The sequence below is a fragment of the Camelus bactrianus genome, chromosome 17 (genome assembly GCF_048773025.1).
Source record: "Camelus bactrianus isolate YW-2024 breed Bactrian camel chromosome 17, ASM4877302v1, whole genome shotgun sequence".
Classification (NCBI taxonomy): Eukaryota; Metazoa; Chordata; class Mammalia; order Artiodactyla; family Camelidae; genus Camelus; species Camelus bactrianus.
Window position 1 is genome coordinate 19,825,880 of NC_133555.1, and position 25,927 is coordinate 19,851,806.

Below are 25,927 nucleotides of genomic sequence, written 5' to 3' on the forward strand. Positions count from 1 at the left end.
TGAGATTCTTTGAGAAGGTTTCTATTTCCCTTGAGATAATCTCCATGTTACATAGCACAGCAGTTTTCTCAGGCAGAGGGTGTTCTTGACATTTTCCAAAACTGTCACAGCTCTGCGAGATTGCTCTGGGAATTTAAAGATGTTTATCTAAATTCATCTATTTGCTATTTAAAGAGGAGAATGTTTCAAAACATTTGTGAATGGGAAATATTTCTTAAAACTATTTGATTCTGAATCAGGAAAATTTCCTAAGTTTACCTTTTTTCTGTTAAAAATTGCACAGATTATTTACTAGCTCACGTCTCTCCCCTCAAAGAGAATCTCTGGGTTATGAATCAGCAGTGTTTCTGCAAATTCAGTGAACCTGTCCTGAAGATAAGACTTGATCTGAGATGATGTTGAGGTGTTCTGTCCTCTGTTCACCATCCTGTTGATTGATGAATAATTAGGTTTATAGTTACAGTCATGTCCATGACAACTTTGGTGTCAAAATATCAAGGAAACACATTTTTCCCAGTATATCCAGTCAGTTGTGCTTATGCAGAAAGCTAGGGTAAAAAGGGCTTAGCTGTCCATGGAGATGGAGTGCCAATCAAGTCTGTTTCGTGAATGTTCCTGTATTTCACGGGAAGAGGATGTAGTGATGGGAAATGCTCACTTCCTCTAGATAGATCCAGAGAATAGCTGCCTGGAATAGAGTAGACAATTGACCTCTTGTCATTTAGTTTCTTCAAATCTGTCTGGGTGAAATTAAGTTTTTTGTTTGTTTGTTTTCAATCCAGCTTTTTGTTTATTCACTTTTGCAAGCATTAATTTGATGCTTTTTGAAGATCACATGTTTCCTACTTGAATGTTTCTCATGGATTTCCTATTTTTCTTTTTTTTTATAAATCATTTTTAAACAACTTTATAGAGAAACATTTTACATATCATTAATTTACCCATTTTAAGTGTAAAATTTGATGGCTTTTAGTAATATTTAAGTTGTGCAACCATCATCTTAAATAGGTTTTAGAGATTTTCATTCCTCCCTTCCCAGTAATATCCCTGATGACCATTTATGGTTAATCCCCATTTTTATCCCATCCCCAGGCAACCTCTAATTTACTTTCTGTCTCTTGAAGTTTGCCTTTTCTGGATAGTTCACAGATACTGAATCATGATATGTGGCCTTTTGTGTCTAAGTTCTTTTGTGTTGCTGAATAACAGTTCTGTTGTATGGGTAACACTACATTTTGTCTATCCATTCACAGTGAGTGGATATTTAGACTGTTTCCAGTTTGGACCTATTGTTAATAATGCTGCTATGACTATTCATATGCAAGTCTTACCTAGGATTAGAATTTGCTGAGTGATATGGTAACTCTGTATTTAGCTTTTTGAGAAACCACCAAACTGTTTTCTAAAGTAATGTACTATTTCACATTTCTTTCAACAGTGCACAGTTCTTTACCTCCACACCAGCATTTGTTATTTTTTGTCTCTTTTATTATAGCTATTCTAGTGGGTGTGGAGTGGTTTTAATTTGCATTTTCCTACTGACATGTTGAGCATTTTTTTATGTATTCATTGGCCATTCGTCTAAATTTTTGGTAAATTAATCATATCTTTGCCTGTTTTTTGAGGAGACTTGTCTTGTTACTACAGAATAGTAAGTGTTATTCATAAATCCTGAAGACAATCCTTTTATAGATACTTGTTTTGCTAGTATTTTCTCTCAGACTGTTACCGGTCACTTCATTTTTCTAATGGTGCTATTGGAAGTGCAAAGGTCTAGAATTTTGATGAGGTCCATCTTATCACCACTTTCTTTTCTGTACTGTGTTTTGAGTATCATATTGAAGAATTTTTTACCTAGCCCAGAGGTCAAAGATTTTCTTCTGTATTTTCTTCTAAAAGTTTTACTATTTTTAGCTCTATGTTTAAGTCTGTAGTTCATTTTGAGTCCATTTTTCTATATCATGTGAGATGAGGGTCTAAGTTCATCTTTTTGCAATTGTCCCAGCACCATTTTTTAAAATAGACTGCGCTTTTCCAATGAATTGGCTTGACATATTTTTCAAAAATCAGTTGACTATGAGTGTAAGGATTTATTTCTGGACTTTCAGTTGGTTCCACTGATTTATGTATCTATCCTTATACCATAGGGTAGACAGAAAAAGCCCCCCAAAGGTGTCCATGCCATAATCACCAGAACCTATGACTGTGCTGGCTTATATGGCAGAAGGAACTTTGGAGGTATGAGTGTTGAGATGGCAGATTATCCTGGATCACTGGGTGGACTCAGTCTAATCATTTACATACTTAAATATGGAGAACCTTTCCATGCTAGGTCAGAGTTATAATATGAAAGAAGGCGAAAAATCCTTGAGCATGATAGAGACTTGACCCACTGTTGCTGGCTTTGAAGATGGCAGAAGTCAGCCACCAGCCAAGGAACATGGGTGGTCTCTAGAACTTGGAAACCACCCTCAGCTGCCAGTCAGCAAGCAAACAGGGATCTCAGTACTACAACTCCAGGAACTGAATTCTGTTAATAACGTAAATGAGGAAAGACACGGTCTTCCTGTACAGCTTCCAAAAAGGGACACAGCCCTGCTAATACCTTGATATTAGCTCAATGAGACCAATTAAGTAGGATGTTTCCATTAAGTATGATATTTGCTGTATTCCTGGCTGCTTTAATCTGGAGTATATGTTATGGTGCTACAAAATGGAAAACAGCTTACTCCCAGCAAAGATCAAACCTGTTTTCACTGCTCTCATTAGAATTGGGAGAACCCATTTATTCCTTGTTTAGAGTGTGGCTATAAACCAGGTTCTGTTTTTGAATAGGTATGTTCTGTGCGTATATTGTAAGAACACTCAATTTGTGCAAGTACAAGCAGAAATTCATAGTAGTGCTGCTTATAAGTTAAAGAAAGAACCATTTTGATTATCCATTTATTTGTATTTCTGTTTGTTCCTCCATTTGCTCTTATACTTTTTCATCTATTTGGCCTTCAGCCCATCTGTTCTCTCATCCATCCATGAGATAGGAATTAACCCGTGCAGCACACCAGTTCTAGTGATAGGTTTTGGGCCTTGAGAGGGAAAAGTTATGCCTCTTGTTTGAGGAATTCACTTCAGCATAGAGGGTGGTGGAAGACACAGAACAAAAGGAAATAAATTAATCCCTTTTAGTTCTGGGATCTAATATGCACAGATCTGTGCCCTTAAGGAGCTCAAGTATGGGGTAATTTGTAATTTTCTGGGAGATGGTCCTATAGGAGGGAGTCACTTACCTGGTAGTTGAGTTTAACAGGTGCTTGTGTTCAGCTGACAGCCCAGCAGTGTCATCATTGGATTGCGTGGTTTATTTTCTTTGTCACTGCCTCTAACTCTCATGTGTGATATAAATGTTACTTCTTGGGCACACAAAATAGCTGTCATGTATAGTAATAATGGAAGGAAAGAGAAAAAAAACAATGAGTAGAGAACACAAATTTTTCAGAGAAAGTAATACTTAATTTGTTGGCAGCTCATATTTGTGATACCAAGGAGTCATCTATCTATTCTGCAAAAAATCAAGAAAAACTGTTTTGTAAACCTGCTGTTTCCAGTGTCCCAGTCAGTACAAATTTTTTTTAATGCTTTTTATTATACAAGAACGATTAAGTGACATAGAATGAACATTCAGCCAATGCTGACTTTGAACCAAATACTTTGCTAACTCATTTTAATATACGACTTCATGTCTTCTGTAAACAATTCTGTGGAGTAAATCTTAATCATTAGTTTCATATTACAAAAGAGGAAGTTGGGGGAGCCAAAGGTTTAGAAGTTTGCCCAACAGCAAACCATGTTGGTTTACGTGGAATGGGCATTTGAACACTCATCCTTGGAATTCAGGGTGCTGCTTCCTCTCTGATTCTAGAGTTGTCATCTCAGATCTGGAGTTTTACCCAGTTATTCTCAAGAGTCTAATGCAGGGGTTCTCAAACTTGACACCGTTGACACTTTGGATTAGGTAATCCTTTGTTTTGGGAGCATTTTTATGCATTGTAGGATGTTCAGTAACATCCTTGGCCTCTACTCCTTAAAATCTAGTAGCATCCCTCAGTTGAGACCACTAAAAATGTGTCCAGACACTGTCAAATATCCTGGGTGAGGGACAAGTTTAGAACCAGTGTGATTTGCAGGCAAATTAGGATTATGTGCAAATTAGGTGCACTGAAGGCTTTACTGTGGCTTAAACACAAAAAATTTACTTCTTACAGTCCTGCAGTCTTGAAATATAAGATCAAGGTGTTGACAGGATTTGTTTCATCCTGAGGCCTCTCTCCTTGACTTACAGATGGCCGCTTTCTTGCTGTGTCCTCACATGTTCCTTTCTTTGAGCCCACCTGGTGTCTCCCTTTTATAGGGACACTAATCATAATGGATTAGGGCTCTACTCCAATGGCCTTATTTTAACGTAATCATCTCTTGAAGGACCTTCTAAAAATGGTTACATCCTTTGGGACTGGGGATTGGGACTTCAGCATATGAATTTTGGCAGGGTCACCATTCAGCCCTTGACATTCTGCCCTCTAGTCTTCCCCCACTTCCAAATTCTTGTCCTTCTTTCATGCAAAACGTGCTTACCCCATCCCTACAGCCCCAAATGTATTAATCCATTCCAATGTGAGCTGTAAATCCAAGAGTTCATGTAAGTCAGCCATGGGTGAGACTCCAAATATGATTAATCTTGAGGCAGAAGATTAATCCTCTCCAGCTATGAAACTCTGAAACCAGACAAGCTATCTGTTTCCAAAATACAGTGGTGGGACAGACATAGGATAGAAATTCCCATTTCAAAAGCAAGTTCCAAGCAAAGTCAAAACCTAACAGGGCAAATTCTGTTAGATTTTAAGGTTCAAGAATAATCCTCTTTGTTTTTATGATGCTCTGTCTTCTGAGCCCACTGGGGTGGCGACCCTGCCTTCGGGTTTACTGAGGCAGCATCGCTGCCCTCTCCATTTTGGGCACAACAGCTTTACCCCCACAACTCCTGGCGAAAGTAAATATGTTTAGTTCTGCATATGAGAAAGAGAAGTATTAAGTTTTACTTTACCTTTATATGCTTAGAAGTTGCAGTCAAGATGGCTAGACAGGCATCTTCACAAATAGTTGTAACAAACTAATAAACAGTAAGTTCCCTGAGTATTAGAGAATTGTGTTTAAAGAGAATTGAAAATTCTGATCTGGAGTATCCTCAGGAATATTTTGAGGTTTTTGTTGGCCTCATTTCTTGTAAGAAATAATTGAATTAATGAATCGTAAAAGGAGAGAATTAATGCATTTGCTTTAGTAAGCTTGATAATTTCAGGATTCCAGATAGGATTAGGAATCATAATTGAAAAGTTCAACAGTCTGGTCATCATTCCTAAATAAGTTTTTGATACAATTTTAACTTCTGTAAATAACCTTCACTCAGATTTAGGAATATTTTCCCTAAATAGCTCTAAAATTGTTCTAAGACCTTTCAGTATTTAGTTTTAAAAGCTTGCTGCTCTTGGGAGAAAGAGGCAAGATAATTTTAAGGATTTGAAGTTTGTGTTCAGAAAGTATTTATGACCTTTCCTTAAAAAAAGAAGTCACTTATCTGTTCAAAACCTTGCACGTGGATGTTTATAGCAACTTTATTCATAATTGCCAAAATTTGGAAGCATCCAAGAAATCCTTTAGTAGGTTAATGGATAAATAAACTGTGAAACATCCAGACAATGGAATACTTTTTAACACTAAAAAGAAATGAACTATCAAGCTATAAAAATACATGGAGGAAACTTAAATGCATGTTACTAAATAAAAGAACCCAATCTGGAAAGGCTACAGACTGTATGATTCCAACTATTGACATTATGACAAAATTTTTGAGATGGTAAAAGATGAGTGGTTGCCATGGGTTAGGAGGAAGGGAGGGAGGGGTGAATAGGTGGAGCACAGAGGATTTTTAGGGCTGAGAAACTACTTTGTATGATACTATAATGACAGATACATGTCATTATACATATGTCCAAACCCACAGAATATACAGCACCAAGAGTGAACCTTAATGTAAACTATGGACTTCTAGTGATTATGATTTGTCAGTATAGGTTCATCAGTTGTAAAGAAGGTAGCACTCTGGTTAGGGATGTTGATAGTGGGGAGGCTGTGAGGGTGTGAGGACAGGGGTTGTGTGGGAATTCTCTATACCTTCTGCTCAATTTTGCTGTGAACCTATAACTGCTCTAAAAAATAAAACCTATTTTTAAAAAGACAAAATTGGAAAGCATCATTTTCTGATATTTTCTCTCATTTGCCTCTTTTTGTGTTGCTATGGAATCTCAGGCTTACATGGGGCCAAAGAACTGTATTATTTTTTAGTCTTTTATTATTTTTTTCTTTCTTCCCTTACTTTGCTACTTTAAAATTTATTTGGTGTTTTTCCTTCAGAGTTGTAGCTGGCTGTGTTCCACCATTTGTTGGGAAACCACGTTCAGCACCCTTTTCTCTTTCAAGGAATCATTTTGGATTCCCCTTATTCTGTTGCCTTTTTCTTTAGCACATTTAGGCCCAACTGTATTTTTCTTAAATCGAAAAGAATGTTCAGTGACTCTTACAGTCCTTTGGCTCTTGTGGTCTTCCTCTCAGGTACAGTGAAAGTCATGGAAGACCGATCTCTGAGGTGCCCGTGCTTCACATTTTGGTGGAGTTTCATTTGTACTGACTATTCTTGAGGGAGCTAATCAACACATGTCTTATTCTTTCCTGAGGTAACTAGGAAATACTGTTGTCATCATCATCTTTTCTGCCCCCCCCCCTTGTGTTACATACAGTTGAGTTAACTTTCTAGAGCAGTAGTTTCTGAAAACATTTTCTCAAGAAGAAAAAGGCAGGTTTTCTTTTTGTATAAAGAAAGAAGATGGTTTATGCTATGGGAATGAAGAATCTTTTAATAAAACATTGCCCCTCCTCTGCTTTGGTTCAACTGGGAAAAAATCAATTTTAGTTTCTTCCAGTGAAAGAAAGATCAAAAGGAGAAGCTGGCAGTCTCAACTCAGGGCAAGGTGAGATGCTTGTTTGGGTCCTATCTCTCTGGTGGACTTTAAGCAACCTCTTCCCAAATAGAATAAATTAAAGAGAGACTAGAATTTTCTTCAGCGAGAGTGTGAATAAAGAGCAAAGTGAATAAAAAGATTGTCAGAATGTTTTCAAGTTACTCGTTTCTTTTAGTCTTGAAATTCCTGATATAAGAGGTATAGTTTTCTCATAGTAAAATGTAGCATTACCTTATGTTTAAAAAGGTTTTGTTGTTGTTATCTCATTGATATTTATTCCTCCTTTCCAAAGGCGGTTAAACATATTGTACTTAGGAGACATTAAAATAAAGAATGGAAGAAATCCATAATTATAAAGGTAAGTGTTAAATCTTTAAAATCCTAGATAATTTTATTTTTCAAATTTCTTAAAAATTCAAGTTTAATTTTATTTGCTATTGAGAGAAGCGTAGTAGCTCATGTTTACTTCTGGTATATGTGTTTTTAATGAATACAAGTCAATTAAAAAATATAAAAAGTGTATTAGTGGAAGATAGTAGAGAAATTGTTACTTTGCAAGATCCACTCTAATTATCTATTAAGAACATATGTTTTTTACTTTAAAAAAAAGACATTATTTTCAGAATTTCTGTAAGTAATTCATGGTCATTATAGAAAAAGTTAAAACTAGAGAGAATTATAAAGAAGGAAGTAAAAGTCACCCATTTAATTTGTTCACAGAGTCGTCCCATTTATTTTTCTATATGCTAGTATATACATATATTAACTATATAGCCTTATTTCACAAAATGTAAGTCATAGTGTTTATACAATTGTAGTCTGCTTTTTACATTAACAGAATGTGAAAACTTTCTCTTATTGTTAAATATCCCTCTGAAACGTAATTGTAATGATTGTATTAGGGTCTTTTAGTTGATGAATTAGAACTTATTTAACCATTTTCCTCCTGTAGGATTTTTGGGTTGATTTCTCTAAATTGACCCTAAATTTGCAACCCAAGGAGTAGAGACAAAACTTTATAAGGTCAAAGACACACTGGAATACTCACCATCTTCAGAGAAGCAGTCATAAAAAAGGCTCATCAGTGGCCTGATGCTTGAGCATCTCCCTACAAGTACTTGTTTTGAGTTTAGAATCTTATCTTAGGGGGACAGGTGTGTGATTCCTTTCGGTAGGCTGTGGACTCTCTGACTGACAGAGCCCAGGTTGTCACCACAGTAACTGAAATGGGGTACACCTTAGTAAAGTGAAGATAAGAAGAAAAAGGAATGATTTTCAGGTATGGTAGACAGACAAGATGGATGAGAATTTTAGAGTGTTTTCGTTTTAAGCAGTGATGTGCTCTGTGGAACCTTGGAAAACTGTAGGGTTTCCGTTCACCCTCTGTCACAGATTCATTCAGCAGACCTGTACTGAGTAACTGCAGTGTCCCAGACACTGGGGAGAGTGCTGGTAACACATGAATGAGGCATAGTTCCTGCACCAGAGGTGCTCACAGGTTATGGAAGGTAACAGATTTCTCTAGTACAAGGCGATAAACATAGTAGTAGAAATATGGTTAAGTTATCCTGGAAAAAAAACCTTAGCTGGCAGTCTGGAAGGCGTCTTGGGGGCCGTGGGATTTCTCATGCCAATGGATTATGAAGGGTATTTGTTTGTATGCCACTGTTCAGTGGTTTGGACTCCAGTGACCAGTGATATGTGTTAACATTTTTAGAAACATGGAATGTTTGTATTTAATAACTAATATTAGATTATAGAGTTGGGGGTAAGCTGAAATCATAAAATAACTGGTTTTCACATAGATACCCCCAAGGCATCCTGTAATGTTACTGTAGACCTGTTCAAAAGAAAACTATAATCAGTAGAATTTTTATTACTAACTTTTTATAAGTTAGGAACTATTAAAAAGTATGTATGTCTCCATCAAAGAGTTTCTGAAATTATTTGTGGAATGAACCCCCTTTCCCCAGCAGAGACAGGACATAAGCCCAGTGAAAGCAAATACCCTGTTTATTATATTTTCTTCTCTATCCCCAGCACCTAGCACAGGGCCTGGCACATAGCACATATCTAATAATGCAGTCATGTCAATTTCTATTCAAGATAAGTTCTGATTGATTCCATTAGACTACCATTACTTTGATTTTCAGGTGCCACAGTTTGAAAATCTAATATATATTCATTATTAAAAAAATCCTGTAGGAAAAATAGAAGTTCTATAATACAAGGTACATTTTATTTTTAATGAAAAGGAAAAATGTTGCTTTAAGGTTACAAATAGCATTATATGTTTATCTCAATTATTATTTTTTTAAATTACAATATTTTTCTACTGGAGTACCAGGATTTCAAGCTCTGACTATTATGTGCAGATTCTGAAAAAGACAGTTAAAACAGGGATGCAAAGCACTCACAAGAGAGGATTTCATTTAGGAAATCTTGTTCATTATGGTTCACATAGAGATTATAATTGTGGTGTTTGGTTTCCACCCAGTTTAACTAATATAGTATGCCACACCAACTTACTTCCTTCCCTGTTTGGGAAGACTCTTTGTAGGTTGCCAAAACTCTAAATCAAGTTCCAATATGAAATATATATCAGAGTGAGTACTAGCAGGAAAAAAAAATCAACCCATTGAGCCCTCTAAATCAGCTCAACAAAGTGTCTATGCTAGGATCTAACACTTCAGATGTAATGTTCCAAGGGGAAGAAAGCTGTCCAAAAAATGGAGAATGTTTACTTCTGATGCTAGCAGCTTGCTCTTTTTATAAGAAGAAAGAACATATGAGATTGGTCAAATGCATTGCTATTCCAGATATGCTTGATTTTTCTAGAAGGAAGTATTATAATCTTGAAGTTTTCTTCCTTTTGTTCTTCCCCCTATTAAAATATATATATATATTTGATCCATATGTGTGTGTAAACATACATAGCCCACTAATGTTTTCATGAATTAAAAAATTTTTGCCTTAATAAGATTAGTATTCACAGCAGTAATAGGAACCAACATCTACTGAGCACTTATTTGGTGCCAGGTGTTGTCATAGGGCAGTTTATAAAAATCAGGTCATTTTAATTCTTCAGTAACCTTATGAGGTAAAAGATGTGACCTTCTTCTTTCAGACAAGAAAATTGATGTTGAAAATTTTCATGTAATTTGCCATACTCTTGACCATTAATATCGTATTGCCTTCTTGTGACATAAAACTGGGGGCTTGGGTTGTTAGGGCAAGCATAGAAGATCCTGAAGGAAAAGTTTCAGGACTGAAGATTATGCAGGAAAGAGTTTACAGTGAAAATGTTTATGCTCCGCTCATCTGTCTGAAGGGAAGGTGCTGAAAGGGCACTTGATGGCTTTTAATGAACAATGACTTTTCATCCTTTCACTGACCTGTTCCCCTTATTCCATAGGAATGGAAAAGGGAATGGAGGCAGTGATGTAGGAAGAGGGCTAAAACGTTGGTGGAAAATAAGTGTTGGTCTGGCCTGGTGATTGGGTCTAACTTTATGATCTGAAGTCCCCTGACCAATAAACAGAGGAATGACCTTCAAAAGACGATAGATTGGGCTTTGGAAACCCCTCTAATGTGCTTTGATAGCAGACCAGTGACCATTAGATTTATTTACCTAAGTGTGTGTCATGTGTGTATTTGTCTGCATTTTAAACTGATAAAGACAGGAGTATAGAAACCTAAGATGCACATGATAAACACAGCTATTTCATTTCATCTGAATTTTGAGTGTTCACCATTGAAAAGTGAAACTCTCCAAGAATTTAAATTATTTTCATGGAGGTGGTGGGAATAGAGAGTGAAAAAAGAAGGAAACTGAGGGAATGATTGAAAGATGATTGAATATTGAGGAGGAGAAGTGTTTGATCAAACCTTTGTTTTTCCAAATATTTACTTTTGCTGGAATATGAAGATACACATAATCTTCCAGCTCTTTTTTGTTTATATGGTTAGTTAGTAAAGGAGGTAGGATGCTGCAGCTGCTAAGCTTTGTGCTGTTCTTTTTTCAGGCAAGAGGGTATTTTTTAAATAGTTGTCAAGACCTTTAATATTTGCTTAGTGGTAAATGTCACATAAAATGTTGTCTTAATGTTGGCAGTGTTTAATCTAAAATTAATGCAAGAAAGCAAAAGATATCAAGGAACTGACTTCATTTCCTTGGTGTTCATCAGTGTCCACTGGCAGGAGAGTGAATAACTGCTGTGTTTAGTGGTGATTAACTTCTTGCAACAAAAAGGTAAGAGGCAGGTACTTACTACTTTAGCTTAGTACGTTTGTAGGAGTCATTAGAACAAGGTGCAAGTAGCCTCTGGGAATAAGAGAAACTGAATATAATACTAAATGACTGAGAGGGTTGTGTTGCTACTTACAGAAAAAAAAGTTAGCTATCAAAGGGTTTTTTTTTTTTTTTAAATTCTCCAAGCATCTGGCAGGATTAGAAGTCTACCATTCTAGATGAGCAAAGTAAACAACTGTATTTATATTAATTTGCTGATTTTATGTTTGTTGTGCTGTTTTTATATTCACTTTGTGAGTGTGGGTGAGGGCAGAAGGAAGAAAATGGGACTTGGGGGGGGGCTTGTCTGTTTAATGATATTAATAGAATATCAGTAGTGATCGCTGGCACCTAGAACATCTCAAGGTTGGGCAGAAAACCTGGAATTATGGAACTTTTGCTATTTAGTAACTTGGAAGAAGAGAGGAGTTTGTTATTCCCAGGATGTGAAAAGGGAGGTGGGTATATGATCCAGGGATGCTGGAGTTACTGGGAGGAGGCACTAGCAGGTCACCTGAGTTATCCCACAGTGGCAGAGGCTGACTTACTCACGAAGTTGGGTGGTTAGAAATGTGGGTACAGGGACTCATCTGCATTGCCCTCACACATCACTGTGTGGAGGATGCTGTTACGGCAGGGTTGTTTGGGAGAGGAAATCCAGTTTAGAGAAATCTCTTGCCCAAGGTCACAGAGCTAATGAATGGCAGAGGCAGGACTCATGACTTTTATCTGCATGGCATGGACTGTATTAGTTTGCTAGGGCTGCTGTAACAAAGTAACAGCCTGGGTGGCTTCAAAACAAAAATTTAATGTCTTACAGTCCTGAATCCTAGAAGTCCAAGACCAAGCTGTGGGAAAGTTGGTTCCTCGTGAGGCTGTGAATGAGAGTCTGTTCCCTGCGTCTCTCCTAGCTCCTGGAGGTGTGCTGGCCATCTTTGGCATTCCCTGGCACAGAAGCCTCACCGGTCTGTGCCTTTGTCTTCATATGGTGTTTCCTCTATGTGTGTCTGTATCCAAATTTTTCCTTTTTTAGTCATGTTGGATTAGAATCCATCTTAATCATCTCATCTTAACTATTTTTGCAAAGACTCTATCTCCAAAAAAGATCACATTCTGAGTTATAGGAAATTAGGTCTTAAGTGTATGAATTTCAGAAGGACACAGTTCAACCTGTGACTTAGAGTTTTGTTTACAGTCATTATAATTTTATTGATGAAGTTTTTGATACCAATTTCACAAAGTTTTACCGCTGATAATTTTTTTTCTAATAAAGAGACATGTAGATAATTTTTTCACCTGCAAATGAGAATTTGAAGAAACCTCTGACCTCTTGCTTCTCTCTCATAGTTCCTCTGCCAGTCCTGCCTGCAAATATTAGGCACAGAGGAGATTCATCATAAAATGGGAAATAATGAGATACAGTGACATTTTTCAGCAGTCTTCAAAGTAAATCTACACTGTGGTATTATTTGCTCTTACATAAAAATTTGACAAGTTTAGAGTTGCAAATTGTGGAAGACTAGTAAAATTGAGGTTTTTATTTTCTTTCACATTGCTTATCCTGAATATAGTCTTGATATGTTTCACTTTATTTTTTTAACCTTCCAGCTGATGATTCTGCTGGAATTCTTGGGAATTGACAAAATTATACCCTATGCTAAGTATAAAAGGACCATCCATCCAATTAACATGCTAGCCTTAGTTTCCAGAGGGAGAGATCTTCCTCCAGCCCTCCTCAGCCTGGAACAATTATATTCATTGCTTGAAAAACATCACCTGCTTTCATTGGGACTGTGGATTTTCCCTCCTGGCTTGGGCAGATGGCAGCTTTGTTTCAGACATCACCTTTTGGGAATGGGTCAGTAGGAAAGTTCTATTACCAGAAATCACCTGTTTCAAAAGGAAATTATTCTTTCAGCCCAGTTCACTGATACGAAATGGACAGCCCAGCACTTTCTCACAGCTGCCCTGAGACATTCCACCTGGGGAAGAGCAGCAGCAAAACAAACATGCAGGCAGCCAGGTGGGACTTCAGTCCTTACCCAGCCGCTGCTGAGCTAGAAGCTGGAGTATCAGGACATAAATGTGGAAAGTGGGGCATCTTCTTTCTAGAGAGCTACAGATGCTGTTGAAGTTTCAATTTTCTCTGTGGCATTTAAACCGTATAATTTTGTGTGTGTGTGTGTGTGTGTGTCAAAGAATAGAAAATTAGTTTTAATTGTTACTTATGAGGTACCATATGGCTACTCTATAATTCTGGCTTCCCATGGAGCTGCATGTGCATATGGAAAATGAAATTAATTGGAAATCACACCCTGAAATCTAATATTAAGTTAATATAGCTAACAGCTTGTGGGGTGTCCTGATACTCAGCATGATGTAATTGCACATAACAACAAATAACTATAAACTCATACAGGAGACCAGGAGGGATAAACAGAGGTCAGAGGGACAGCCTTTGGAAAGGAATGTCATTAATAATGGATGGCACAGCAAACATCTTAGTTTCTCACTGTCCACAAACACAGGGTAGAGGGAAGCAGTTTAATCATATTCAAATGAATTAATCAACAGTCTTGTGAATTTCACAGCCAAGAAACTGTTCTTTATTTTGCCAGATAGTATTTTAGTGCGCTAAGGTCACTCTTGGTAGAAGTAGTGATGGTTATTTAAGTCAGGAAATTTCCAAACTTAGCTGTGAATCAAAATCTAATTCTTGGGATTTTGATTCTTTTTTTCTAGATTTGTGAATTATTAAGAAGTGCCACAAGTATTCCATCATGAACCATGGGAACCCCTTATTTAAGTGATACATCGCACATTACTTGATATATTTAATTGATGAAGCTGACAGCTACTGTTTAGTTTCCTTAATCGGGCTCCCAACTTTAAAACAGAATAAAACGAAAACATAACTTAAGGTTCAGTACTTCATTTGGCACCTAGAAACTTTGAACAATTTGATGTCATATGTGCTTTTCATTAAATTTTTTAGTTTATATGTCTGTCCTTCCATGACTGTGGACTCAGTGAGAGCACTGGCTGTTTTATTCATCTTGGTGTTCAAGGCTCAGAGTGGTAGGAATTCAATAAATGTTTATAGAGTATGAATTTGAATGTGAAAAGCCGGCAAAATGTTCATTTTTTAAAATAATAACTATATTCTCTATATTATATAGGCATCAGATACAATCTCTGTTCATCTTAAATTGACATTACCAACAGTGTTATATATATATAACTACACAATTTGTGATCTCAGTATTTCTTAAAGTGTCCAGCTTTCTTTTAGGTCATTGAGGATGGGATCTGTGGATTTGAAACCAGGAAGGAGATTTTTCATAGTCTTTATTCTTTTTCTTATGAGTGATAGTTCTGCAAACGTAAGTTACATTGGTGAGAGCAGAGTCTAGAATTCTAGTTGAGATACTCATTGATTGGACTTTTTGGTTAAATACCAATCCAGGTTAGGTCTTTGTGGTGGATGGTCTCTGTGCTTGGTGTAAAAGTGCCCCAAGGCTGTATCTCTGAAACCTGCTCTCATTTCTCTTTTATTGTCTGCATTTTGTTCTGTCCCATGCTCCCCACATTGCCTGAGTATTACATTTGTTCTCCAATTTTCTTGGCCTGTTACTCCCATTCTTCTATTCTTGCTCAGTTTCTGCCTCAGGGCAAGACTGTGTCAAGAAGCTCATAAATGCTGTACAGATATTGTGAGTTGAAGACACCATGTTATCTGCCTCAAAATGTATTGCCTGTGGTAACTGTGACTGGTTTGGACATAAACTAGGTTAACTAGGTTAGGATCTCACTGATGGACCAGAGGAAAGGAAATGATGTTGTTAAGGTAACTGACTAGGCCGAGATGATGGGAAGAAGGATTTTGACTGTAGTGCTGAACAAAGACAAGAAAGATGCAGATACAGTAGCATGATTTGTGACCTGACCAGCAGGGACCACTATCTGTCTCTCAGTCCCAGGGCTCTTCTTCTTTTTGAATAATGGACCCCAAAATCTTTTTTTTTTTTTAGTTTAATACTTTATTTTGAAGTAATTTCAAACTTATGGAGACTTCTAAGTACCATGCAGACAACCCCCATATCACTGTGACCCCAATTCCCCAACTGTTGACATTTGAAAGCAAGTTACAGACATGATGGGTCTTCACCCTCAACATTATGGTGTGTAAATAAGGAATCTCTCCTGTCATCACCATTCAGCTCTCTTAAGTCAGGAAGACATACTGATTGATGCACTACTACCATGCAGTCCACAGAGCTTATTCAGATTTCACCAGCTGTCCTAAGAGTGTCCTTTTCTTTCCTGAACCAAAATCTAAGTCAGGAGCACAGGTTACATTTGGTCATGTCTGTTCATTCTCTTCTACTCTAGGACACTTCCTTGGCCTCTGCCTGGTTTTCAAGTCCTTGTTTTAAAACATCTAGGCCTTTCCTTCGGGGAATGTCTCAGGCTGAGTCCATTCAGTTTCTCCTCATGATTAGATTCAGGCCCTGCATTCTTGTTAAAAAATGCCATAAATGGTCACCTGCTCACAGTTGGTCAAATCAGGAAGTACATGACCTGTCCCACCATTGGTCAAGGTGGTGTCTGCCAGATTTCTCCACCTTACATTTGATATTTTCTTTTTGTGATTAATTAGAATTGTGTGGGGTGGTATTCTGAGGTTACACCAATATTGTGTTTCCTCATCTAACGTCCACCCACCAGCCTTGGCCTTCGTGGACTACTCCTGCCTGAATCAGTTACCTCTGTGATGGTTGCCACTTCGTGGTTCTCATTTTCATATCAAGGACCTATGAATTCTTATTTCATTCAGTAGATTGTCATCCATTCTTAAGGACTCTTGACATGGCTTCATCATTTGTGTGAGCACTTTCATACTTTGTAGCACAAGATGTTCCCATTTCAACTTGCACCTCTCTTGTTCCAGCTGTTGTATTAGCCATTTCTCTAAGAAGCCCTGATTATTTTTAGTAGAGGTAGTATTTGAAAACCACTAGGCATGTAGTTGTGATCATTGTTGTTGAGGTGTCATTGCTTTTAAGCCATTTTGGGAGACAGTTGGGTATGTGTATACACATATACACACAAACACATATGTACATATCTATACATAATATATAAGCACAAATATATATATGTGTATACGTATATAAAATATTCACATTTATTCTGTTCTACATACACACATTTACAAACACACTCATACATCAATAAACATTTCTTTGTGTACGCTACAAAAAATACTGTGTTTAAGTTAGTACCTACAATACTAATCCCGAATCTCAGGGTCCTTTCTAGCCCTCCACCTTTCCATGTTTGGGAATACTTTCTCCAATAGGGAGGAACCTGGCTCTCATCTATATACACTTAGTTTTTCAATCAATTTATTGTAACCTATCGATATCACCAGTTTCCCAAGTATGCTGTTTGCCCACCACCTCCACACATTGCAAACATCGTCAGTTCTGGGCTCAGTTATGTCTCTCTGTGAGGCACCTCTCTCCCTCCCTTAGTAACAGTGTACTCGGGTTCCAGAAGACATGCACCAGTACCTTCTTGGCATTCCCCTTCACCCCCTCAGCTTCCCCTGTTCTCACGTACCAGGGAATCCAAAGGTTTTCACTAAGCATATGGCTGCCTGGAGCAAAGACTGTGTTTCCTAGTCCCTGGCATAGCTGTCTGTGGGCTTATGGTTCGGTTTCAACCAATGGCAGCCAATTTGACTATGAAGTTGAAGTGATACTTTGCGGGACTGTGACGCCAGTTCTTAACAACTCTCTTCAGGACTTTATGTGAGAGAGAAATGAAACTTATATCTTATTTAAAGTTTTTAAATTATTGTTTAAATGTTTTTGGCCCCTCAACAGCTAAACCTAATTCTAACTGCTAGACAAGAAAGAAACAAAAATAATTCTGAATTCCATGAGGCAGTAAAGAATTGTGTAAAGAAAGCCAGCACCAACTTGATAGAGGTCCAGTAAGTGCTGAATTTAATCTCCTTAAATCAAGTGACAAATTGATAGACATTTGAAAGAATTAGAGTAGAACATAAAAGATCTCATGGAATGGCGTTAAAGTTCTCTAGCAGTAAGAAGGCAACTGAAATTCCTAAAAAGTTAAAAAAAAAAAACAAAAAAACCCCTAAAACATAAAACCATATATGCAGTGAGGGAAGTAGCTACAGCCCTACAGAAGGTGGCTGACTTTTGTCTGCTGAAATCAGATGGAATTCAGCAGAGTTAGGTAGTGATATAACCTGAGTGAGTCTGCATTATATACTGACCACAAGACCACCCTGTTTGGGGGACCCCATTTGTCTTGGAAGCTGTTAAAAGTAGTTCTAACCTGTCTATCAGGAGCACATGAAAAATCCCTCCCACCAGGGCTGACAGGGTGATCTCAGTTCCTTGTTGTGATCTCATTTATTACTCAGGATTGAGAAGTGTTTCCTTAGCTATTATGTTACTTTTAGCTACATGTTGGTTGATAACTTAGTAAATAGATGATGAAATTTCTAAAACCCATATGATTAATCCTAATCAGTTATTAATTATCTGCATGTATTGTTTTAGTTGCTATGTTTATAATGTTTAAGAGAGTTTGGCATATTAAAGTAACAAAATAGATGCTAAATCCACTTTATATGTTTAATTGAATAATTGACATTACTCTTGTAACTTTTATGCTGAAAGATAAGGCTTTTCCCAGAGATTATAAATAGTATTATAATGGCTTTAAAATTCACTGAATCTTTTATTGTAATTTGTTAGGAAATTACTGGTACAATTTAGTACTTGAGAAAGTTTTGCTTGTTAGGTCAGACAGTTGACTTGCTTAAGGAAAGAAAATGGATATATTCAATTTATAAATTCAGTTTAAAATGTTAAACAAAAATTAGATGTATAAGTGGTAGTAATTGCTGAAGGGGAGTTTAGTGTGTCCAACTTGAGTTGTTTGAACCTTAATCAAAAGCCACCTTGAAAGTGAAAGTTGAAATTTTAGACTTAGTTGAATGATAAGAATTGCATGTTGAACTCAAAGGCTTATGAAAAACATGGGTTTTAAAAAAAATCTGTCACTTTAGTAAAGCAACTGTTTAATTTCAAATCACAAGTGGGCTCTTCTTTGCAGCAATGCCACCCTAGGTCTCCCAAACACATTGACACAGGCAGTGTTCCCCTGCTACAGTAGCCATAACCAAAGATCTTTGGTGGACAAGATTGTAGTCCTGGCAGGGCTGGATGCCAAGCTGGTTGCCAAAGCTGATTTCTGATGGCGCTGCCTAGGCCATGATGAGGTTGAGGGACTGTCAGCCCTCAGCAGATGAGCTGCTGCCCCAGGCAACAAGGTAACATTCACAGGCCTCCCTTGGTTGGAATGGAAGGTATAATAGAAAAAACATGGGCTGGAGGTCATAGCCTTCAACACATCACTTATAAACTTTTGAACTGCAATGTTTTCAACGGTAAACTGGGGACAATAATTTCTAAGTTATGGAATTATTGGAAGAATTAGAGATCACAGACACTAAGCACCCAGTATATTGCTCACCACCTAGCAGAGATTTAGACAATAGTAATATTTGTTAGAGGAATATGTGAAGGCTTATGGATTCATTTAGGGACTGTATTAGGCCAAATCAGAGGATGTTAAGTCATAAAGCTTAGAGAAGGTCACGTTCATTAGTTACCTGCTGTGTTGCCTGCATTGTTCAGAGTCCTCACATGGATTGCATTCTTGAATTCACCCAGCAACCCATGAGAGATTTATTATTACCCTCTCGATTTTACAGGGGAAAAAACTGAGGTTTAGAGAGGTTAAGTGACTTTTAAGATTTTACACAATTAAGTGAAAGAATTGAACCAGAATTTGAATTCAGGAACTCTAATGCTAGAGGTTAGACTCAAGTCCACACTTTGGAGTTCCTATGTCGTGGACATCCCTGTCTGCCGTAACAGTGCCACAGAGAAGGAGGGGCCAGTGTTGCCTTTGACTTTACAGAATTCCTCTTTGACTTCTGCACCCCATCAACTTGGACTGCTGTCTTTTTTTAACATGCATAATTTAAAAAAAACTATTGAGGGAGTACATTGGTGGAATGGGCTTTGTTTTATTGTAAGATGCTCAGGTATAATAAATCACGGAAACAACTGGTTGTGTCAACAGTAAAAAGGATTGTTCTTGAAGCTGTTAATTCTTGTGAGTTACCTGATGTGTATGGCCTTTTATTCGGCTCAGAATGGGAGGTTTTTGTGGTTGCTTTTATTGAGTCATCACCTTTTCTTCTAATTAAGACCCCAGAATCCACAGTCAGGAATTCTGATCAGATTTGAAAGTGGGTGGCTTGCCTTTTCCCTGACCACTGTCACCTCACCCCCTCCCAACCTCATTCGCTCCCCCAAGTGTGAATGGGTGAGGGTAGTAGGACGTCCTGCTCAGATGGTGTTGGTGGAGCTTTAGCTCTGAAGTTTGCAACTGTATGTTCTTGGACAGGGGATTTTATTTCTTTGAGATTCAGTGTGCTGATCTCTAGGAATAACATCTTAAGCAGAGGGCTGATGTAAAGATTAAATGAGACAAAGTGTATCAAATCTCTTGCATACTTCTTGGTTGGTAGTTTGTGCTGAATATGTGATGTCTTTAAGACACATGACAACAACCTCAACCACTGTAGTAATAATAGTAGCAATGGCAGTAATGACACTGAAGGACAGAGAGCCATGTGTCTTAACACTGATGAACAAAACGCCAGCCAAGCTCGGTGTCTAGCTTGCTTCTCAGCTCATTTTCCCTCCCCTGAAGGCTGCCACAGAGCTGGAATGGGCCCAGCATCAGTGCTGGGAGAGGGATGTGCTATGCTGGTACAAGCCTCAGCCTGCTAATGAAGCCTGAGGTTGAATAACTCCAGATGGACATGTTCTCCAGTGACATGTTCTTTGCAAGAAAACTTGGCGGATAGGCCAGGGCCACTTGTCCCAGGCAACAGCCATGGATATCAAAAGGGAGATGGACAAAAGTAAGAAAACATTGGAGGCCTTGGAACTAAACAGACTATCCAAACATAAATAAAAACATGGCATGCATTTGTGGCAGAGGAATCCTCTCCGGGATCCAAAGATACTGTTTACTTAGAAAAGCAATAGTCTATCTGGGAGCTGATTGAGCAGTGCTACATGTATAGGTTTGGGCTTCTCTTGAACATCTGACCTTTTAAAACTTAATATGAACTAGTATGTTCTCATCAACCATGAGCGCATTATATTGATCATTTCTGAGTGACTGGAAAAAATACAAGAAGTGGGTATCTTATGTATTCTTAACACTTGTAAAAGTCGGTAAGACTTTATTACTTACTGTAAAATGTTTTTGCCTGATGGGCAGCATGTTCATCCTTATCATCATCATCTACTATTTATTTGAAACTTACAATGTAAATATAAGACGTAAGCCAAGCACTGTGTTAAGTACTTTACATGCTTCCCATACCCCCAGACTCCAGCATTTAATAATGAGAGCAACACTCAAAGGTGAGCACTACTTTTATTAGCTACATTTCATGGATGAGAAAATTGAGGTTCTGTTATTCTCTGGCTAAGGTCACTCAGCTGACTAGTAAGGAGCAAAGCCTGAGTTGTGATCCATGACTGACCAGCGGCTCATGAACTTATCCACGTACTCTGATCATCTCCAGTATGTTTTCTTCTTTGGGAAGGGCTTAGAAAGGATGATAGATTTATGTACATAGAAAGGAGATATTTTCATAATGCTGTACTGACTGAATAATACAGGAGGGCTGAGGGCACCTCAGCAAGGTGCTTTACCCTTGTGTCACCCTTATGGAAACTGATGACTTGAAGCACAGTGACTTGTCCTGAATCTCGCAGGGATGAATCATCATGTTTCTCTCATGGATCAGATGCAGCTAATTCTGGCAAGCACAGATGTATGAGCCCTTAGGCTAAGGAACGCCTCGGCTACGTTTGAACTGGAAGATTAGCTGCTGAATTGAGAAGTGGCAGTGTTTTGCCTCTGTCCTCAATTGAGTCCCTCCTCCCGTGAAACGAGGAAGTGGTGGTAAGGCCAGTAAAGCTGAAAGGTGGCATTCTGTGTACATCTCAGGCACTAATATTATCTAATGTGTGATAAGCTCATTTAAAGAATAACTGTTATTCCTGCCTATTTACAGAAATAATACATGTCCTTTGTAGCAAATTTGCAGTCAAAAAGAAGGAAAAAATTACTGGTAATCTCCTGCCCCCTCCAAATAATCAGAGTTAATACTTTGGCGTATTTTATTCCAGATTTATCCTCAGAATGCACATTATATAAGCCTATACTCATATACGTACATATATTTAATGATATATATTTTGGATTACAACAAGCTCCCCTACCCCTGCCACTTAGCAGTGATACTTTTACTGTACTTACCAAGTCAAATAAACATATATTTTGTTTAAATCTGAAAATAGTTTTTCTCTGATTATAAATGGCATAACCAGGCATTGTAAAAAATATGCAGGTAATATCAAAACTGTAAAGAAGGCAGTAATAATCAGTTGAAACTTTACCCCTTAGATAACTGTTTATGTGGATTTTTTATCTTTTTTTTTTTAAAAGCATTTACACCTGTATTTTCTAAAGTTTGCAAAAGAGTAATGTACTCTTAATTGTAATGCAGGTATGTTTTGACTTTTATCTTCTAAATACTTCCCAGTGGTTTTCTCTCAAAAACCCTAGAGGCTTATGGAAAGTCTCAAGTCCCACCATGTTAAGCTTCAGGCAGTGACAGTGATGAAGGCTAAAAAAGCTTTGGGTTAAAGATGGTCATTTCCATCACTCCATCACTTAAGCATCAGACCAAGGCTCCAGGCATCATCCTGGCTTTTCTGGAGGTTGCAGGAATCCCCAGGAGAATTTACTACTCCTTTCAAAATGAAATAGCTCCACCAAAATACCAAGGCAGACATGGTGCAAGGAAATACCTCTGATGCAGCTATTATTGATAGTTTCCCTAAGCTTACAAAGTATCAGTGCTGGAAAAGTTCATGTTTTAAAATAATTAGTTGTTATCAGAGAAATGCAAATCAAAACTATAATGAGGTAGCACCTCACACCAGTCAGAATGGCCATCATTCAAAAGTTCACGAATGATAAATGCTAAAGAGAGTGTGGAGAAAATGGAACCCTCCCACACTGCTGGTGGAAATGTAGTTTGGTGCAGCCAGTATGGAAAACAGTATGGAGATTCCTCAAAAAACTAAAAATAGACTTACCATATGATCCAGGAATCCCACTCCTGGTCATATATCCAGAGGGAACTCTAATTCGAAAAGATGCATGCTTCCCAATGTTCATAGCAGCACTATTTACAATAGCTAAGACATGGAAGCAACCTAAATGTCCATCGACAAATGATTAAATAAAGAAATTGTGGTGTATTTATACAATGAAATACTACTCATCCATAAAAAAAAAATGCCATTTGCAGCAACATGAATGGACCTAGAGATTGTCATTCTAAGTGAAGTAAGCCAGAAAGAGAAAGATCACTTAAATGTGGAATCTAGAAAAAAAAAGGACACTATGAACTCATCTACAAAACTGAAACAGACTCACAGACATAGAAAACAAACTTACGGTTACCTGGGAAAGGGGGTGGGAAGGGATAAATTTGGGAGTTTGAGATTTGCAAATGTTAGCCACTATATATAAAAATAGATTTAAAAAAACTAGTTTCTTCTGTGTGGCCCAGGGAACTATATTCAATTATCTTGTAATAACCTTTAATGAAAAAAATATGAAAACAAATATAAGTATGTATATTCATGACTGAGACATTGTGCTGTGCACTAGAAACTGACACATTGTAACTGACTGTACTTCAGTTAAAAAAAGCAAAATTACTGGAAAAAAGATTACTAGAATAATTAAATATGTGAGTTGATAAAAAGGAATGCTATTTACAAGAAAAAACAATGTCTTCTGGGTGTATAATGTGTACAAATTATGGCAACAATATCGCAATCATCAAAGGCATGGGAATGGGAAAAATAATTAGTTGTTATCAAAGTTATATGTGTTTGTGGTTTTAAAAAAAATACCTTTTGATATCAGTACTTTGCATGTCATTGACTCTGACCAAGGTTGTTTCATGGAGGATTCTGATTTGGAAATGGTCAGGTAGGTGGAAGAGAACTGACTGCTTTTTATACTTCCTTGAATAGTCACCTACCTGTTCTTTGCCTGTCATTGGTAAGGCATTGATCTTTGTGCTGAGGTGTAAGAATTTAATATTTTGTTACGTTTAGTTTCAGCGAAAATTAGGAGACTTAAAGATCCTCATTGTCAGTGCTGCTCTATTTTGATGTCTTGTCCTAAGGATAGGCTTGTAATATGCTCTCAAAAACAATAATGTATTTCTTGATCAGGATTTGAGTCATACAGATATATGTGTTTGTTAAAACCTATTGAATAATATATTTCAGATTTGGGCATTTCACTGTATGTAAATTTTATCTCTCCCCAAAGAGGGATTGTAAACACTATCAACTTTAGTTACTGACATATAAGTGCTATAGAGTTTAAGCGTAACTAACTGTGTGATGTCTGCAACTTATTTTGAAATGCATGAAAAAATAAGGTATGCTGTGATGGATGGAGAGATACAGGAGAAAGCAAATGCAGTGAAATGTTAATAGCTATAGAATTTGAGTGGTGAGTGTGTTGATGTTTACTCGTTATAAATGAATGACCATATACTGAGGGCCCACTATGTGCCTGGCACTCTCACTTGGTCATTTTCAGAGGAATGAGGCAATCTCATTCCATATCACGCTGTGTGTAACCCTTCAGTAGAAACAAATACTAGAAAAAGTGTGAGGGGCAAGACTGGCAAAACTGAGAGTGGCTTCACTGAGTGTGACAGAACCCCTCCCCGGCTCTGTGGCTCCCCCTTGGTGTGGCATCTCCTTTGAACTAGAAGTCTCTTCAGAGTAGGGGGACATCTGCTTTGTTAGACATCTTAGATTCCCTAATCGATGTTAATTTAATTCATCATAAAAATCTCTCCTTTTGCATAAGGCTAAGCCATCCTACTTTGAGGTTATCATGTTTTTAGCTTTATGGACAAGTGTCCTGGGAAATCCTTCTAGGGTATCAAGATTCCCTCCCTCTCACAGTGGAATCATGTTTATGCATTATGTCAGCCTGTTCCAAACTCTTGCTAAGAGACAAAGAGAAAGGGTCAGGGACCTGGAAAATCTGCAGCTGAATTTAAGGGCACCTGCACTACAGGATGAAATGAGTGTTTCAGGTAATTCTGTGGATGTGCTGCTTACCTCTAGGTGTCTGATAGCATACTCCTCAAAGGTGAAGTACAGAGTAAAACACTATAGTATTGAGGGAGAATGTGGTATAGAATAAATGTTGGCCAGATTTTGAAAGGAGGGTTAAGTGGGCTGGAGGAGTAGACTTATCTGCTAGCTTTCCAGCTGCCATAATGAAATGTGAATCTTGAGAGTAAATGTCTCCAAATTATTGGAATTTCAAAGAGTATCCTCATCTACAACTGCTTGGTTGGTCAAGTGTGAGACAGGATTTGATTTCTCTGCCACACTAATACCATTGGAGAACTACTTAAAACCTGCCAGAATTTCCTTTTACTTTTTACCAGATATGGAAGCTAGCTTTAGTGTTCTTGAGTATTACAATTGCAAACTAAGCCCCCCAAAATTTTTATTAATTTTTTCCCAAGGAGTAAAATGCATACCAATTTGTTAATTCTTTAATTTCCTGTTTATAACACTTGGCCTGGCTCACTCCAGTATAAATTCTTGCTCAAACTGAGCTTTTTTTTTTTTTTAAAAGATGCAGGAGGTCCCAGAAGAGACCATCCTAGTTTGAATGCTTCAAGGGTAATCAGAAAGGTTGTTCTGAAGACAGTCCAAGAAAGTAGGTCCAGGTTTTGTGGCTTATGAGGTCAGGTGTAGATCAGGTTAATGGAGTGCTCCAATTCGCAGGGATTTAAGTGTATTATTTGGGAGGGGTTCTGAGGAGGATGTGATGAGAGGTGGAATTTTAAGTCTGTGATGATCTTTCTGTCTGTTAAACTGAACTGTTGACACTGAAGTTAGTTATCACAGGTATAGTTGAACATGCACTTAAATAAGTTGGAAGTAATACAGGGAAGGGGTAAGGGAGGAAGGATCGGAAGGAGGGAGGAAGGATCGGAAGGAGGGAGGAAGGATCGGAAGGAGGGAGGAAGGATCGGAAGGAGGAAGGAAGGAGAGAGGAACAAAGAAAGGAAGGAAGGAAGCAAAGCAAAGAAAGCTGGCACAGAGGGAAAGGGAAAAAAAATAACTATTTCCCAGGCCTTCACAACCCTTGAAAGTCAGCCAAATGTAAACTCTTCTCAGTTCACTGAAATTGCATGATTTCTTCCTCCAGGATACAATCTAAAGTCCTCCTTGTGTTTAACATTCAAGCAATAGACTTAGATTTCAGACACAATGAATGTATCAGGACAGGCAATAAAAGAGCAAGA

At 37.7% G+C, this 25,927-nt stretch overlaps 1 protein-coding gene across 6 annotated transcripts in view; it reads left to right on the forward strand.

The window, feature by feature from the left end:
• SUCLG2 (succinate-CoA ligase GDP-forming subunit beta) overlaps positions 1 to 25,927 on the forward strand; it is a 243,497-nt gene that overhangs the window by 82,595 nt on the left and 134,975 nt on the right. Inside the window, exon 1 of one of the 6 annotated variants that reach the window (XM_045514424.2) lies at positions 7,382 to 7,425. The exons of the other annotated variants lie outside the window; for them this stretch is intronic. Coding sequence (XP_045370380.1) covers positions 7,401 to 7,425 — 25 coding nt within the window. The 5' untranslated portion in view covers positions 7,382 to 7,400. Of the gene's footprint in view, positions 1 to 7,381; positions 7,426 to 25,927 lie in introns of those variants that run through there. 6 annotated transcript variants of the gene reach the window in all.